The sequence below is a fragment of the Pan troglodytes genome, chromosome 15 (genome assembly GCF_028858775.2).
Source record: "Pan troglodytes isolate AG18354 chromosome 15, NHGRI_mPanTro3-v2.0_pri, whole genome shotgun sequence".
NCBI classification, from domain to species: domain Eukaryota; kingdom Metazoa; phylum Chordata; class Mammalia; order Primates; family Hominidae; genus Pan; species Pan troglodytes.
This window is the reverse complement of record NC_072413.2, coordinates 33797133-33814137: the sequence shown is the minus strand read 5'-3', so window position 1 is coordinate 33814137 and position 17005 is coordinate 33797133. Positions and strand designations below refer to the sequence as shown.

The 17005-nt window shown below is 35.2% G+C and overlaps 1 protein-coding gene across 16 annotated transcripts in view; it reads left to right on the top strand.

Moving 5' to 3' along the window:
* Positions 1–17005, top strand: part of RALGAPA1 (Ral GTPase activating protein catalytic subunit alpha 1) — a 270569-nt gene that overhangs the window by 229650 nt on the left and 23914 nt on the right. For 15 of the 16 annotated variants that reach the window (XM_001141541.7, XM_063792836.1, XM_054666497.2 and 12 more), the window contains 2 exons: positions 6916–7074; positions 8901–9028. In XM_001141541.7, the coding sequence (XP_001141541.2) occupies positions 6916–7074; positions 8901–9028 (287 nt within the window). Of the gene's footprint in view, positions 1–25; positions 307–6915; positions 7075–8900; positions 9029–17005 lie in introns of those variants that run through there. The other variant, XM_054666500.2, reaches the window with a different exon arrangement.

The following is a 17005-nucleotide window of genomic DNA, read 5'->3' as shown; positions in this document are numbered from 1 at the left end:
TTTTTTTTTTTTTTTTTTTTTTGAGACGGAGTCTCACTATGTTGCCACACTGGAGTGCAATGGCGCGATCTCTGTTCACTGCAACCTCCGCCTCCTGGGTTCAAGCGATTCTCCTGACTCAGCCTCCCGAGTAGCTGGGACTACAGGCGTGCACCACCTTTTAGTAGAGACAAGGTTTCACCATGTTTGCCAGGATGGTCTCGATCTCTTGACCTCATGATCTGCCCGCCTCAGCCTCCCAAAGTGCTGGGATCACAGGCGTGAGCCACTGTGCCCGGCCGGGAATAAAATTCTAATTCCTCACTATGGCACTACGTGATTTGGCCCCACCAGCCTGCCTACCTCTAGATCTCATCTCCTGCCTTTTTCCTTTTCATTTACCATAATCTGGCCTCACTGACTGACATTCTAACCTTCCAACATGTCAAACTCATTCACATCTTAAGGGCTCTGTACACTTACTACTCTCTCAGTTTGAAATGTTTTTTCTCCACATTATCAGGCTTCCTCATTCTAATTGTTCTGTTCTTAAACTCACATGACAGTTTCTCAGAAAGACCTTTTTAGACCAACCTAGCTAAATAAGCCCCTTTCTACTCAGGAACTTTTTCACATTACCCTATATTATTTTCTTTATAGATTTATCAGCGTGTAAGTTTACCTTGTTTATTTTTGTATATGTTTATCTGACTCCTCCCACTAGAATATCAAGGTCATGAGAAAAAGGACTTTGTCTCTTTTGCTTACTGCTGTATCTCCAGCACCTAGTACCAGGCCTGTTGGCATTTAACAAATGTTTTTTCAGTGAATTACCACAGCTACCATAGCCACAAATCAAAAGAACTATCTATAGACACCTTTGTCTTTATCAAAGTGACATATTTAAATAAATGCCATAACTGCAGATAATTCTATTTTTATGCTATGTACTGGGTAATGATAGGAAAAAAATGCAAGATAAGTATTGTTATATTATCTTTTTAATAGTCACCAGTATTTATTGAATGCCCACTCTGCTAAGGCATAGTATTGGATGCTGTGCCTGTTGTTTTCAAGAAACTTTTCCTGATTGCTAAAAATGAATAATCTAAACAGCAAGTGAATGTAGGAAAATATGTGTGACTATTAGAAGGTATATTAAATCATGTTTTCTCACATGATTGAGGGGTATATCATAGAGTGTGTTTTACTAAGTGTGAGTGCCTGAAAGATGGGGGAAAGAATGGGAACTTGGGGCAGTAAGAATACTAAGTTACAGTTTCTACACATATACGCCTATCTCCTGAAGTAACTGCCTAACCTAATTAACTTCTGTGTGTTCTTCAGCTTTTAGTTCAAGAGCTATTATAGATCCATGTCCTTTGTTATTTGTATTCAGAAAAGTATATTTAGAGCATCATTTGTATTTTTAAATTATTTATTTATTTATTGTATGGTTATTTTACTCTGTCTCCTCCACTGTACACAAAGCTTTGCTAGCAGAGACCATGTCTGTTTTTACTCATTGTTGCATCTGCAAAAGCTAGCATTTGGTCAGCTCTCAATATTTGGTTATGAATGAAAGAAGGTGGATATGGAGGAGGGAAGGAAGAGAAAAAAGACTTTTAAGACCTCATGAATTAGTATGTATGGTATGTAGGATGAGTAGCATGTGATCTAGGACAGCAGTAGAGGAATAGGAAGGAAAGTACAGAAAAGGAATATACTTTTTTTAAAAAATGAAGAGCTCATTAGCGATGTAGTAAGGAAAACAGAGTAATCAAAAAAGACTAAAAGACAATCAGGTTTTAATCCTGAGTGATTATAATTAGTTGTTAGGTACTTTTAACAGAAATGGAGAAGTCAGGAAGATAAGTTGATTTAGTGAGAGACATAATACAGTTACTTTATAAGAATTCTAGTCTCCAGCCCCAGATGAGTGATATTATATGGCACTGAGGAAATCTAGAATTGACTCTGGAATTCCTGTTGGTAATCATGGAGAATGAGTGCATTGCCATAAGATGAATGTCTTAGTCCATTCAGGCTGATATAACAAAAATACCATAGACTGAATGGCTTATAAACCACAGAAATTTATTTCTCACAGTTCTGGGGGCTGAGAAATCTAAGATCAAGATGCTGACAGATTCATTGTCTGATGAGGGACCACTCCCTTGTTCACAGATGACGATCTTCTCATTGTAACCTTATATATAATAGCAGAAGAGTCAAGTAAGCTCTCTGGGGTCTCTTTTATAAGGACATTAATCCCTTATAAAGGAGCCCTCATAACATAATCACCTCCCAGAGTTCCCTACCTTCCAATACCAACACACTGGGGGGTTGGGATTTCACAATATGAATTTGGGGGGTGGATGGGATGCAAACATTCAGTCTGTAGCAATGGGTGAACATCTGATTTTCACAGAAGAACATGGAGCAGGCCATAGACTATAGAAATTAACCAACATTCATGAGCTTCATGTCAGTGCCTGGCAAAATAGGATTATTAAACAGATGGTTTGTGAGCACTTAGATAATGAAGTGTAGTGATCACTAGGAGCCACCATGAGTTCACCATAACAAATCACATCAAAATAACTTAATTTGTTTTAATAGGATTACTAGATTAGGGAAAACCATAGACTACAATAAAGCATTTAACTAAGTTGCTTGTTGTGGACAAGTTGAAGAAATGTGGTCTTAATAAGAGTTTGGTAAGTATATTCATGAGTGATTATATAATCATATTCATAGCAAATAAATTAATTATTTAACAAGAAACAATATAGGGAGGTGGTTACAGTATAGGTTCTAGAACCAGCCTGCCTTGGTTTGAATCCTGGCTCTGCCACTTACTATTTGTATGACCTTAGGCGAGTTACTTCATCCTTTTAAGCTTCAATTCCTCTCCTGTAAAAATAGGGATAATAATAATTATTACTACTTCATAGTGTTGTTGTGGAAATTTAATGAATTGTCACAAACAGTAAGCAGTAAGCACTTAATAAATACCTTTAATAAATATAGGGTTTTGTGGATTTTTTTAACCAGGAGGAAAGTCTGTAATGACTTGCTGTAAGGCTGTTAACCAAGCCTGTCCCATTTGACATTTTTGTCCAAAATGTAAATGAAGACACTGGAATTTGAACTTAAGGATAGCCCAAATCTGGCAGAGAGCCAGCACATGAATAGCATAGTCAGGCTAACAATAGACCTTCATAAGCTTAAAGATAATCTGAACCTGGCAAGGGAAAATTATGAAATCCCTTCTTTAGTTCTAGCAGTCAATTGTACCTGCTTAAAAGAACTTTGTAAGAAAAAGACTTAGCAACTTGAACTGACTACAAGTTCCATTTGAGCCATCATTTTTAAAATGCAGAAAGTAATTTATTGAACAGACTGAAGGAAGAAACAGGCCCACTGTGGGTTTGCTGTATTATCCAGAGCATGTGTTGATACTGTAATTCTATTCCATACACAAGTTTAATAGAAACATTAGTAAACTGAGACAATAACCCAAGATAATGAATATGTTTGTAAACTGTAAGAGGAGCTAAGAAGAACACTTTTAACCTGGAAAAGGAAAGGTAAGATATATATTAGACTGATCTTCAGATAACAGAAAATATATAGAATACAGATTGGATTTATTTGGTAAGGCTCATTTTGGAAGAGCTAGCATCCAGAAGGCAGTTTTTAGCTTAGTATTAAGATGTTCTAATGATTGTAGCTCTTTAAAAATGAAATGGGGGCCAGGCGCGGTGGCTCACGCCTGTAATCCCAGCACTTTGGGAGGCTGAGGCAGGCGGATCACCTGAGGTCAGGAGTTCGAGACCAGCCTGGCCAACATGGTGAAACCCCGTCTCTACTAAAAATAAAAAATTAGCTGGGCGTGGGGGTGGGAGCCTGTAATCCCAGCTACTTGGGAAGCTGAGGCAAGATAATCGCTTGAACCTGGGAGGCGGAGGTTGCAGTGAGCCAAGATTGCACCATTGCACTCCAGCCTGGGCAACAAGAGCGAAACTCCATCTCAAAATAAATAAATAAGAAATGGGTTGATTTGTGAATTCATAAAATCCCCAACCTTAGAAGTATTCAAGACGAGGCAGGATGTCTACTTATCAGGCATATGGTGGCACAAGCTCCTGTATCAGGTGGGAAATTAGAACTTTAAGGTCTCTTCCAGTATTAACATTCTAGTGTATTTGAGGACTTCACTTGTACACATGTTAAATTTCATTTAGCTGCTTTGTCTTCTTCAAGTAATAATAGTCATCTGTAGCCTATGTTATATACCTTGAGTTCCAAAATGACTTCAGTAGCAGTTGAAAGAAATTTAGAAGAGTAGTTTGGTTGCCAGTCATTTTAACAGACCTATCCCATGTACAGAAGTCTTCTACTCTATTTCAGAAATGAATTAGCATCTGGGTCAATAAACATGTAGGTAGGAACTTCTTTGGTGGTTTTAGAGTATAGCAAAACCTACTGGTTATACAATCTTTCTTTTTTTTTTTCTTTGAGATGGAGTCTCACTGTGTCGCACAGGCTGGAGTGCAGTGGCATGATCTCAGGTCTCTGCAACTTCTGCCTCCCAGGTTCAAGGAATCCTCCCTCCTCAGCCTCCTGAGTAGCTGGGATTACAGGTGTATGCCACCACACCTGTCTAATTTTTGTATTTTTAGTAGAGATGGGGTTTCACCATGTTGGCCAGGCTAGTCTCAAAACTCCTGACCTCAGGTGATTCGCCCGCCTTAGCCTCCCAGAGTGCTCGGATTGCAAGTGTGAGCCACCACACCCTGCTCCATAGGACACAATCTTGTAAGTCCATAGAGATAAGGAATAAATAAAATCAATATTAAATAATATATAAAGTATGTCAAACATACATGTGCCTGAAATTTCTATTAACGCTTAACCATTAAAAATTGATTTTTTCAGTAGTCTTTCAAAAATTCCCAAGACACATAGCAATGATTAGCAATTTCTCAATTTGTGTCTAATTACTATGTAAGAGATTTTAAAGATATAAAAACATATCTTGAAGAAGATATGTCATAATGTCATATCTCATTATGACAGCCTAAAATAATTACTTATTTAGCATTTGAATGTAAATGATAAGGGATTTCATGAAGCTTTTCGCTTAAAATGTTTGAACATGTTTAGAATGACTTTGTTATGTACGTGGTTCTGTGCCAGAAATCTTCATTACAACAGCTTGGCAAAAATATGTTGTTCTTTTCCATTAAACTTATTTAACAGACTTTTAATACCATACAGAAGATATTTGAACAAGCTTCAGTTATAAAATAAAAGTACACTTGCCCTTTTTTCTCGTTTCTTTAGATAAGTGGGCACTAGAAATTATAGATAGTTTTGGCAAGAGTTCAAGGGTTAATGTAGCAGATAAATAAAAGGAATTTTCTGTAAATTGAGACCTGCATTATTTCAGTTGTCTTGTCTTTCCTTACCTAACTCATTTAATTTTAAAAAGTAAATACCTAAATTCTTCCTGACAGTGTGCTCAGCTTTTACTATCGTTTATTACTTCAATTATACTTGATATCACTTAGAACAATCTGCCATTTGGAAATCTCAGTATAGCCTGGAGCTTAGTATTAGATCTGGCTGCTATTGTAACATGTACAGCATATGACATTAATGTATCAAAATTAGATTGGATCATCCCTCCTGGTTAAATTTATTTCACATTTCTTTTGTATTCAGTTAACATAAACCTATTAGGGAAGCTGACACATGGGGATGGCTGTATAGGAAGGATATTTTTAAAGTATTTTGATTAAAAAATGAAATTATGAAGCCATGGCTTTTCTGAGTTGTGTAATCTTTTTTGCTTTTTAAAAATGTCACAAAGCCCAAGTCCCACACATTTATATTATTCAACTTGTGTATGCATATAAGGAGTTACTCCAGGATTAAGGAGTGACAGAAGAGAGGCTTTCACTAATTGGACTTAACTCCTTTCTTTGTTTAAATCAGATATTAAGTTCTTTTTCCTACCCTATGTTCATCCTTAAGCCAAAATAAATGACATATTTCTGAGATAGAAATTGCCCGTATGTTAGCTGATAGCGTAAATATTGATGACAGTTATCCCAGGTTTACTCTTCTAAACCTTTCCACCTGCCGTGTGTCTAGTTATCTGAAACTAATGGAAATCCCATGTAAGATCTGCACTAAAAGTCAACTCAAATGCTCACAGTGGCAGAATCAGTAAACGTACTAGTATAATGAAATTTTATAATAAAATGCATTATTCTATAGCAGTCTCTATGAAGAAAACTTAAGACTAAAGGGCATTAAGTTCATTTTTAATACCTTATTAGAAATCCAACTTCTGAATGTTTTGTGTTTTTACAGTTTTAATTATCATAATGTTAACTCTCTCTGATTGCCAGAAACACCTTTGTAAGCAAACCCCACAAACATTTAAATAACGTCTTGAGGGTCTAACAATTCTCAAGACATCTATTTGGAAGAATTTTTGAGTTTCATGGGCAAAGAAAACCTGGAAATAAATTTGTTAAACCAAACATAATCAACTTTCTCTTACTCAACTGGGGATTATCCAATTTATGAGTTACTTACTTCTTTTTTTAAAACAATCTTTTAAAAGATCTGTTAGTGGAGAATTGGTGCAGTTGCTGGTTAAGGAGAGTATTTGGGCTATATGTGAATCTTTTTAAATCTAAGTTCTCTGTTACCCATTGATTATTGACAATTGAAATTGTCTGGTCTTCTGCAGTGTCTCCTAATGTTTTTGAGTGTTTGTGTTTCATATGTAAAACTGATCAAGTGCAATTTAACAATTTTTTAATTTCGTTTTTCCCCTTTTTATGTTGTATGTGACTGTATGACTGTACTCAAAGAGCTTTTAAAGCAGTATAAATTGTTTTCTTGTCTTTCCAGTTGAGACATTTGGGAAATGATGAAGTGCACATTGTTTGGTCAGAGCATACTAGAGACTACAGGAGAGGAATTATTCCCACAGAATTTGGTGATGTCCTTATTGTAATATATCCAATGAAAAATCACATGTTCAGTATTCAGATAATGAAAAAACCAGAGGTAAGAACTCCTTATCTTCCATTTTAATAATAGATTTTGGTTCATAGGGGTTCATGGGTTTCTTTCCATGTTACAGAATAAAATTTGGAGTAGGCATCAAGTTGTGAAACTGAGGGTAAATGTAACATAGACCCTGGTAGCTACATGGATTGCCTAAGCCTGGTTCAGAAGGAGCTAAAACAGAATAAATAGCAAGAAACTGTGTTTAAATGGAGGATTTGGCTAGGTAGTGCCAGAGTGAAAGTTCCTTTGTACCAAGCTCAAAAAGGACTTACCTTTTATTAAGAGAACAATTACAATTTCCTAAAAATCACAGTAAGAAGTAATCATTTACTTTATAATAGGACTATTCCTATATTTTTAGTTGATATATCTTATTAAGATTGCATGATTATTAGTCATGTCAATAAATGAGGATTCTACAAATACAAAAAAATAAGCCAAATGATTCAGTCACCTATCCTATAGTTGGATGTCTTATATATACACCATAGAATTCAAACACACTATTGCAGAAATATTTTCTTCCAGGATAATAAGTTTGGTAGTATTTTTGGTGTGTTCCTTCCCTTTTTTAAACTGAATTCTTCAGTTTCTAGAAAACCTACATTTGACAATTGATTAAGAATCTTCAGAATTCCTTGAATTGGATTAAGTTTCTCATGTATGAATTTCTTATGTGTGAATTTAGGTTTCTTCAGGGTTCACCTAAACCAGAGGCCAGCAGACTGTGGCCCATAGCCTGGTTTCATACAACCCACAAGCTAAGAATATTTCGGTTTTGGTTTTGGGTTTTTTTACATTTTTAAAGAGACGTTTTGGTGGTGGTGGTGGTGGTGGTGGTGGTGGTGGTGGTGGTGGTGGTTTTGGTTTGGTTTTTGGTTTTTTTGAGACGGAGTCTGGCTCTCGCTCTGTCACCCAGGCTGGAGTGCGGTGGCGCAATCTCGGCTCACTGCAACCTCTGCCTCCCGGGTTCAAGCAATTCCCTGTCTCAGCCTCCCGAGTAGCTGGTACTACAGGTGCCTGCCGCCATGCCCGGCTAATTTTTCTATTTTTAGTAGAGACAGGTTTTCACCATCTTGGTCAGGCTGGTCTCGAACTCTTGACTTCAGGTGATCTGGCCTCCCAAAGTGCTGGGATTACAGGCATGAGCCACCGTGCCCAGCCTTAAAGAATTAAAAAAAAAAAAAATTGAAGAATATACAACAGAGAGAACATGTGACCACAAAATCTAAAATATTTACCATCTTATCCAGAGCTTACCTCCTTGCCTTCAGCTGCCATTTATGCCAACCTTATTCAAACAGAATTTCTAAGTTTTGAAACCGTGAGTGAGTCACCTCACAAAAATAACATTTAATTATCAAAACATAGATATTTTTTCTAATAAACTGTGTAATAAGGGTTTTAGGTTCTGTAGTAAAGCTAGTGTCACACAAAAATAATGAAAAACTAACTTCTTGCCTATAAGTATATATTTTTCTTTTGTTCACTCAATGGAGAAAAGGAAATTTACTTCTAGTGTTGGCTTTTTGTGTACAATTGAAACTAGTAAAATTTGAAAATTGGCTAAGTGGGTAAATTATTTACTCAGTTACATGAAGCACATAGTTCTTTTGAATAGACACCCTATAAACCTTTGACATTTTTATTGTCCTAGTATGAGTGACCCATCACAGAAAAGAATTGAATTCAAATAGTATTTTTACTGAAGGAATAACTAAAGAAGCAGCAGAAATACTTTTGGATGCGAAGTGTCTTGATTGCTCTTATTTACAATTTGTCTGTAATTTGAATGTAAAATTATGTTCTGATTTCTCAATCAGGTTCCCTTCTTTGGTCCCCTTTTTGATGGTGCTATTGTGAATGGAAAGGTTCTACCCATTATGGTTAGAGCAACAGCTATAAATGCAAGCCGTGCTCTGAAATCTCTGATTCCATTGTATCAAAACTTGTATCCTTTTTTTAATGTAATGGTTTCTACTCTAACGTATGTCTACTCACAAAGGTAAATATTTCTTATGTATTGTTAAAGGCTTTTATTTTCTAGGGTTTTTTAAATATTTTTTGTAGAAATGGAGTATCATTATGTTTCCCGGGCTTGTCTCAAACTCCTGGGCTCAAATGATTGTCCCACCTTGGTCAGCCTCCTAAAGTGCTGAGATTACAGGTGTGAGCCACTGCACCCAGCCTGATTCCCTGTTTATTGATGTATAGATGATTCACTTCCTCCCCAGTGTTGGAGCAGTTATATTTGAATGATATATTTTCTTTCACATGCTTTTTTTTTTTTTTTTTGAGATGGAGTCTCACTTTTGTCACCCAGGCTGGAGTGCAATGGCACGATCTCAGCTCACTGCAACCTCCGACTCTGGGGTTCAAGCAGTTCTTCTGCCTCAGCTTCCCAATTAGCTGGGATTACAGGCATCCACCACCACGCCCAGCTAATTTTTGTATTTTAAGTAGAGACAGGGTTTTACCATGTTGGCCAGGCTGGTCTCGAACTCCTGACCTCAGGTGATCCGCCCGCCTCGGCCTCCCAAAGTGCTGGGATTACAGACCTGAGCCACTGCACCCAGCCCTCTTTTATATACTTTTAATCAGTACTAATCTTTTGGTTAATTAGAGTCCCATTATGTGTCAGGTACTCTATGACTCTGGAGTTGCAGAAGTAATCAAAACAGTCATTGCAAATAATTCAATCTAGTTGGGGAAACATACTGTATTCAGCGTACATGTTGTTAATAGAGATATGGGCAGGTATTCCAGAAATATAGTAACAAGGGGTCTCTCACTCACCTGGATGGAGTGGTGTTGTCAGGAAACACTTCTGAAAAAGTGAGGATTGAACCAATTTTGAAGGACAAATAAGAGTTAATCAGGTGGAAGAGCCAAAGAGCCTTCCAAGCAGAGGGAACAACATAATCAGAGACATGGAGGTATGAGAAGATGGGGAATGTTTAAGAGCATACCTTCCAGAGCCAGATTGCCTAAACTCAAATGCTGGCCATGCTTTCTTAGCTGTGTAGCCTTGGGAAAATTATTTAACCTTTTTGAGCCTGAGTTTTCTTGTCTATAAAATGAGAATGATAATAATATCTAGCTCATAGTGTTATGACAACTAATAATGAGTCAATATGTGTAAAGCTCTTAAAACAGTGCCTGGCACACAACATACGCAAAGTTTTAAATTTAAATTGTTTTCTGATATTCCTTTCTAAAATAAATTTATGTTTTTCATATAATTTTTCTATATGATTTAAAACATTTTATTTTTTATATAATAAACTGTAAATGATAAGCTTTAAAGGAAGGTTTTTAAAAATATCTTATGTTCCAGTCCACATGAAATAGATTTATTATCTTAACTTGGTAGTTTACCACGTACATTTTCTTCTTTTGATGAAAATAGACTTAAGCTATCTGATTACTCTGTAATTTCTCATGTATTCTGACACAGTGAAATGGAATTGCAGGTGGATCATGGTATGTTACATTGATTAAGCTTAATGACATTTCTGTAGTATTTCTTTTTCATAGCATTTATATCTTCACTTACTTTAAACTGAAAACTCATATTTGAAGTAGTCATTTTAGTGAAATCATAATGACTAAAATGAGCCTTGAATTGTTAACAAAAGTATAATTTGGAGACATCCACTAAATAGAGATTTATCAATTGAAAAGAAATTTCGGTAGGCAAGTTCAGTGAGTAGTATGGACATAGCGAGTTTATTTCTAAGTCGCTTGTCTTTGACTATACAGTCTGTTGATTGTTTCTGAAGATTGTTTTGAAGACTATATTGTCTGTTGATTGTTTGAAGCATTAGGAGGAACTATTCAAGAAGACCCTTGAGTTTTTGTGAACCCTGCTGAGCTCAGCCAGCAATCAGTTTCATTTCCTTTACCTTTGGGGCCTGGAATCTTGAGTCTTTTCCCCAGATGTGAATAAACTATGGGGAGATTGATTTGTGAAACCCATACTCACAGCTTACCATTTATAAGGTCCACACATACCATGTGCCTTTTTTAGGAATTACAGCTTCATTCCCTAGATACAGTATCTTTTTCCTTTACAAAACAAGATGCTTACTGACAAATTCTCACTTTCCTAGTCTACTTTTTCTAAATTTTTATTATTCTGATTTTTATCTCATTGTAACACAGGTTGAATATCCCTTCTCTGAAATTCTTGAGACCAGAAGTGTTTCAGATTTCAGATTTTTTTGGATTTTGGAAAATTTCATTATACTTACCAATTAATTGAACATTTCTAATCTGAATACCTGAAATCTGAAATTCTTCAATGAATGTTTCCTTTGAGTGTCATGTCAGAGCTCAAAAGTTTCAGATTTTGGAGCATTTTAGATTTCAGATTTTCAGCTTAGGGATATTCAACCTGTACTTCCATAAAAGCTTTGTAGTTTTAATCTGTTTATTGGCATATACTTTTCAGTTTGTTGTCTCCTGAATATCTCTAGAACAGTAGCTAATCTAACATGTAATATACGGTTATTACCCATAAATTTTATCCACTCTGTTAGCTTCATCAAGGATATTTACTCTCTGACCTTTGCCTCTTTCACAGTTCACTATATCCTAATGTCCATTCTGAGAGTGTCCTCTGTCATTTCATTAAAGGTGCAATTGAAAGTGGAGCATAGAGGTAGATATGGAAGAGTTTGTACTTTCTTGTGTAAATAAATGTCTTAGGTCTTTTTGGAAAGTGGTGAGATCGATTAGATTGTAATGCAAAACTCTATTTGCCTCTTGTGTCATAAAATAGGAACTCAACTTATTGAGCAAGCACAAACTTTCTGACATGAGGTACAACAACATTTAAGACGCACTCCTTACCAAGTAGTTTTAAAATGCAAACTCAAGAGTTTTGGGAATATGGCTTAATTTTTTTTTCTACATCCCTGTTCATAGTCTTCTATTTCAGACTTCATGTTACACTAAAGGTATATAAAAGCTGGCTTTGCAGTTAGAAAGCATTAATTTTTAACTCAAGCTCTGCCTTGTGATCTTGGCCAAGTCACAGAATCTCTGAACCTCACTTTCTTCAGCAGTAAAAAAGATGCTAATAACCATCTCAGAATTGTCGTAAAGATTAAATGAGATAATGAACTTGGATATACTTAGTAGATATAATAATAAGTTACATTATTTTGTGCAATGATTAATCCTGTTATGTGTAAAGATTACAGTCAATATAAAACAAGTCTACCCAACACCAAGGAATTGCCTAATTGGATTTTTATGTTTGGTTGATTGGTAGGTTGATCGATTGGGTTGGATTTTTCAGGCCTACTTCATCATGTTTTTAATAGCCAATCTTGCTAAGATGTTAATAGATACCACATTGGAGAAAATTGATGAAAATAGTAAACATGAATACTTTATTTAAACAGAAAATCTGAAGTTTTCTACCAGCAAAATTACTTCTGGGACACAGAGTAAATACATTAAATCAGGTAGATCAAACAAATTTTTCTTGACTTGGAATCTTGAGTTTAGAAACTACAGGAAGTTGTTTTCCCATGCTACCTGAGTGTAGTATATATACCTAGTGTAGTATGTATATACATGCAGCAAAGGCTAGTAGTATAGTATCTCTACTTAATACATACATACATATGCATATATATAGTACAAATATATATATATATAATGTACAAAGTTCTGTATTCTAAATGTTGGGGGGAAATGACTTCATACAGGTGGATTACTTGATTTTCAAATGAACATTTATATAATAAACTACAACTAGACATTTGTATTTTAAGATATTGAAATACAGGTACATCTGTCTTAATTTTAAATAAATACTTATTTCAGAAACATAATGTATTAAATTTTAAGATGTACCTTTTTGAAATATCAGATTAAGTTCTCATTAAGGAAAAAATCAAGCATTTTAAAATTGGTCAACAATTTAGTTAACATAAATTACAACAGAAATTGAGATACAGGTAGGCTTTGGAAACCACCAGTTAATCCTTTACTCTTCATAAAAGAAATGAAGGGATAAAAAATAATAAGCTTGATTATATTTGGAAAATTGTACTGCTGTGTCAGTTATTTTATGCCCAATAAAAGTACTCACTAAGATTCCAAAGCATAAATTGTGCTATTTATGATCATTAAATACAGTTTAAATTTTATCCTAGGAACATGTTCTAAAACCATGAATCTAATGTTGTTCACTAAATGGGGACAATATTGATTGTCATATGCTACCCAAATCGATCATACCAGCAGCCAGAATTACAGTAATCTGTCTGTATTGATGACTGTCTTTCAAGCTGAAACCTCTCCTTCACTGCACTTGTTTCTTACATTACTTGTACTGGAAAAGCATTTTCTTACAACCTCTGATTTTGTCAGCTAGGTACTTTTTTTTTCAGGCAGGGGAGGGGTCTGGAGCTCAATTTGTTAGTTTAATCATGCAATTAGAATTGAAATGCAACACTGGGGAGGAAAACCAAGCAGATTCTGTGTAACCATTGGACCAGAGAGGTATTTCAGCTTTAATCCTAGTCATCGTTTATTAGTTACCTATTGAAAGAGTGTTCATGGTTTTTTTTGTTTCTGTTTTTTCAGTGGGAATCATAATCCCAAATTATTAATTTCATGACCTCAGCCATCATGATTCTATTCCTTAAATAAAAATTTTAAAGCAATTATTTCTTTTGATCCTAAAGACATTTTGACTATGACTTCTGAATATACAAATGTTAAATATGATACTTTTAGGTAAATACTGTTTCTTCTTTTAGTGAGATTTATTATACATAGAAATTTGCAGAATTTACAATATATAATCATGTTGTAGTAGTGAGGGTTCTCAGAGAAACAGAACCAATAGGATGTATATATAAAGAGAGAGAAAAGAGATTTGTTTTAAGGAATTTGTTCATGTAGTTGTGGGGGCTGGCAAGTTCGAAATCTGTAGGAGACTCAGGGAAGAGTTGATGTTGCAGTCTGAGTCTGAAGGCAGAATTCTCTCCTTCCTCAGGGGACCTCAGTGTTTTCTCTTAAAGTATTTAACTGATTGGATGAGGCCCACCCACATTATAGAGGGTAATCTGCTTTACCCAAAGTCTACTGATTTAAATGGTAATCAAATCTAAAATATAACTGTAACAGTATAAATATAACAGTATTGTACAGTAATTAAGAGTATAATATATGTTATATATTATATTAATATTATAAAATATAACAGTAACATCTAGACTGATGTTTGACCAAAAACTAGGTCCCATGACCCAGCCAAGTTTACATAAAATTAACCAACATATCCTGTTTTTCTTTTCTTTTTATCCTTATTACAAATTATAATTTGAGAAAATACATAAATCATAAATGTACTAGGTAATGAATTATTACAGTTTAACTATCAACAAGTCAAGAAATAGAATTGTAGTTTTTCTTCCTTCAAAAATATTTATTGATCACTTACACAGTAAAGATTTTGAGAGGGATACAAAGACAAATCAGATAGTAATCCTGGCCTCATAAGCTTATAATTTAATAAGGAGAGAATAATATGTAATTACTAATTATAATAGAAGATTAAATGAAAATGTCCTGGTAGGGTTATAGATAAAATGCTATAAGAGTTCCAAGGGTGAAGAAATTACTTTGGAGTAAGAAGATCAGGAAAGAGTGTTTAGAAAATCTGGGCCTCAGAAGGTGGGGTTTGAGTAGATGTAATGCAACATGTCTGTTTTAATTCTTGTAATTTATAGTCCTAAGGTTTTTTATGCATATATGTATATTATAGAAGTATAATATTCTGAAATATACAGTATGGGGGATATTATATAATTAAATGGCATTTTAAAAGAATACTTTATTCCTCGATTTAGAATATTCTTTCCTACCACAACTAGTATCATTTGATTTCTTCTAATCTGTTTAGATTTGACTTTTTCTTAAATACCAGAATTGGGTTTCTATTTAACTTGATCAGGGAGATTACCAGAAGTCAGTGATTATTCTTCAATTAGTTACAGTTTATTCTCCCTCAAGCTCTACTACTCAAATGTCCAGTACCTGTTGCAAAGTAGGAAAGCCAAAACTAAGTGGAATGGAATTGATTGGTTCTGCTAATGCAGTTGCCTTTCGTTATAATAAAACATTATAAAACCTTTTGGGGGGGTCTGGCAGTATTGTCGCCATTTCACGTTAGAAGAAAATGAGTTTATTGAGAAACTATATAATTTTATGTATCTACTGTCTTTTGTAGATTATTTTCTCAGAAGATAACATCAATAAGTATGGGTTATCCTTAATTTAATGTGTAAAAAGAGGATAATAGTACCAAATTCAGGATGATGTAAGGATTAAGTAAAATTATCCACATGAAGCACTAGGTAACCTATCTGTCATGTAGCAAGAGTTCAGAAAATGGTAGCTACATGGGAGTTAATGATGCTGTCGTTATTATCATCTACATTGACACTTGGGATATTCTTCTAAAATGCAAACCTAAGTACAGACAGTCCTCAGTTTAGGATGGTTCAGCTTTATGATGGTACAAAAGCAATACACTGTTCAGTAGAAATCGTACTTAGAATTTTGAATTTTGATTCAAAATTCAGGAGAATTGCTTGAACCTGGGAGGCAGAGGTTGCAATGAGCCGAGATCATACCATTGCACTCCAGCCTGGGCGACAAGAGAGAAACTCCATCTCAAAAAAATATAGGCTTTGCATTAGATGATTTTACCCAACTGCAGGCTAGTGTTAAGTGTTCCAAGAACATTTAAAGTGGACGATAAGTTATATTCCTTATAACTCAGGTAAGTTATAATGTTCAGTAAGTTAGGTGTATTAAATGCATTTTCAATTTATGATGAGTATTTTGGAATGTAAGCCCATTGTAAGTCAAGAAACATCTGTATACTAAAAGACTTAAGATGGCTCTTAACTGCTTATTGAAACAAGTCTAAATTTTTTGATGACCTGGAAGCAATTATTTTTACCTTACCCTCCCTACCCTTATGTTTCTCACTGCAGTTTTGTCAAATATACCTGTACTCCTCCCCAGCTCCATCCCCCATCTTTACCCTCATCTCCTGCCACACTGACGCCCAGGGCACCTTATGTGTCCAACTAAGTCATATTCATTATTCCTGAATGCTCTTCTTTTTCAGGCCCATGTTGTTACCCCAGTAATGCCCATCTCTACTTTTTCTACCTAACATATTTATTATTCATGACCCAAATATCCTTTGTTTTTAAAAAAAAAAAAAAAACCTCCTTTACTATGCAAAACTATTATTTACACTGCCTCAAAACATTTTGTTATAGTACTTACTGTGTGTGTATATATTAGCAAGTCTTACTTACCCTCCTTGTTTCACTAACTTCCAGCACAGTGCCTAGCCTATGGTAGATGGCTAGTAATTTATTCTAATTAGAACAAGGTGGATGTATTTATTATCTATCTATTTGAAGTTTAGATTTAGCATGGATTCTTTTTTTTTTTTTTTTTTTTTTTTTTTTTTTTTTTGAGACGGACTCTCGCTCTGTTGCCCAGGCTGGAGTACAGTGGTGCTATCTCAGCTCACTGCAAGCTCCACCTCCTGGGTTCAAGCAATTCTCCTGCCTCAGCCTCCCAAGTCACTGGGACTACAGGTGCATGCCACCACGCCCAGCTAATTTTTTGTATTTTTAGTAGAGATGGGGTTTCACCGTGTTAGCCAGGATGGTCTCGATCTCCTTAACTCGTGATCCGCCCACCTCGGCCTCCCAAAGTGCTGGGATTACAGGTGTGAGCCACCATGCCCGGCCATGGATTCTTTTAAGAATGGAAAAGCCCCAAATATTTTTTGTAGTAACTTATAGTTTGTGATTTGTATTAGACTAGGCTACAACTCTTAAGAGTTTACTGGGTAGGTAAGAAGAGGAAACCTAGG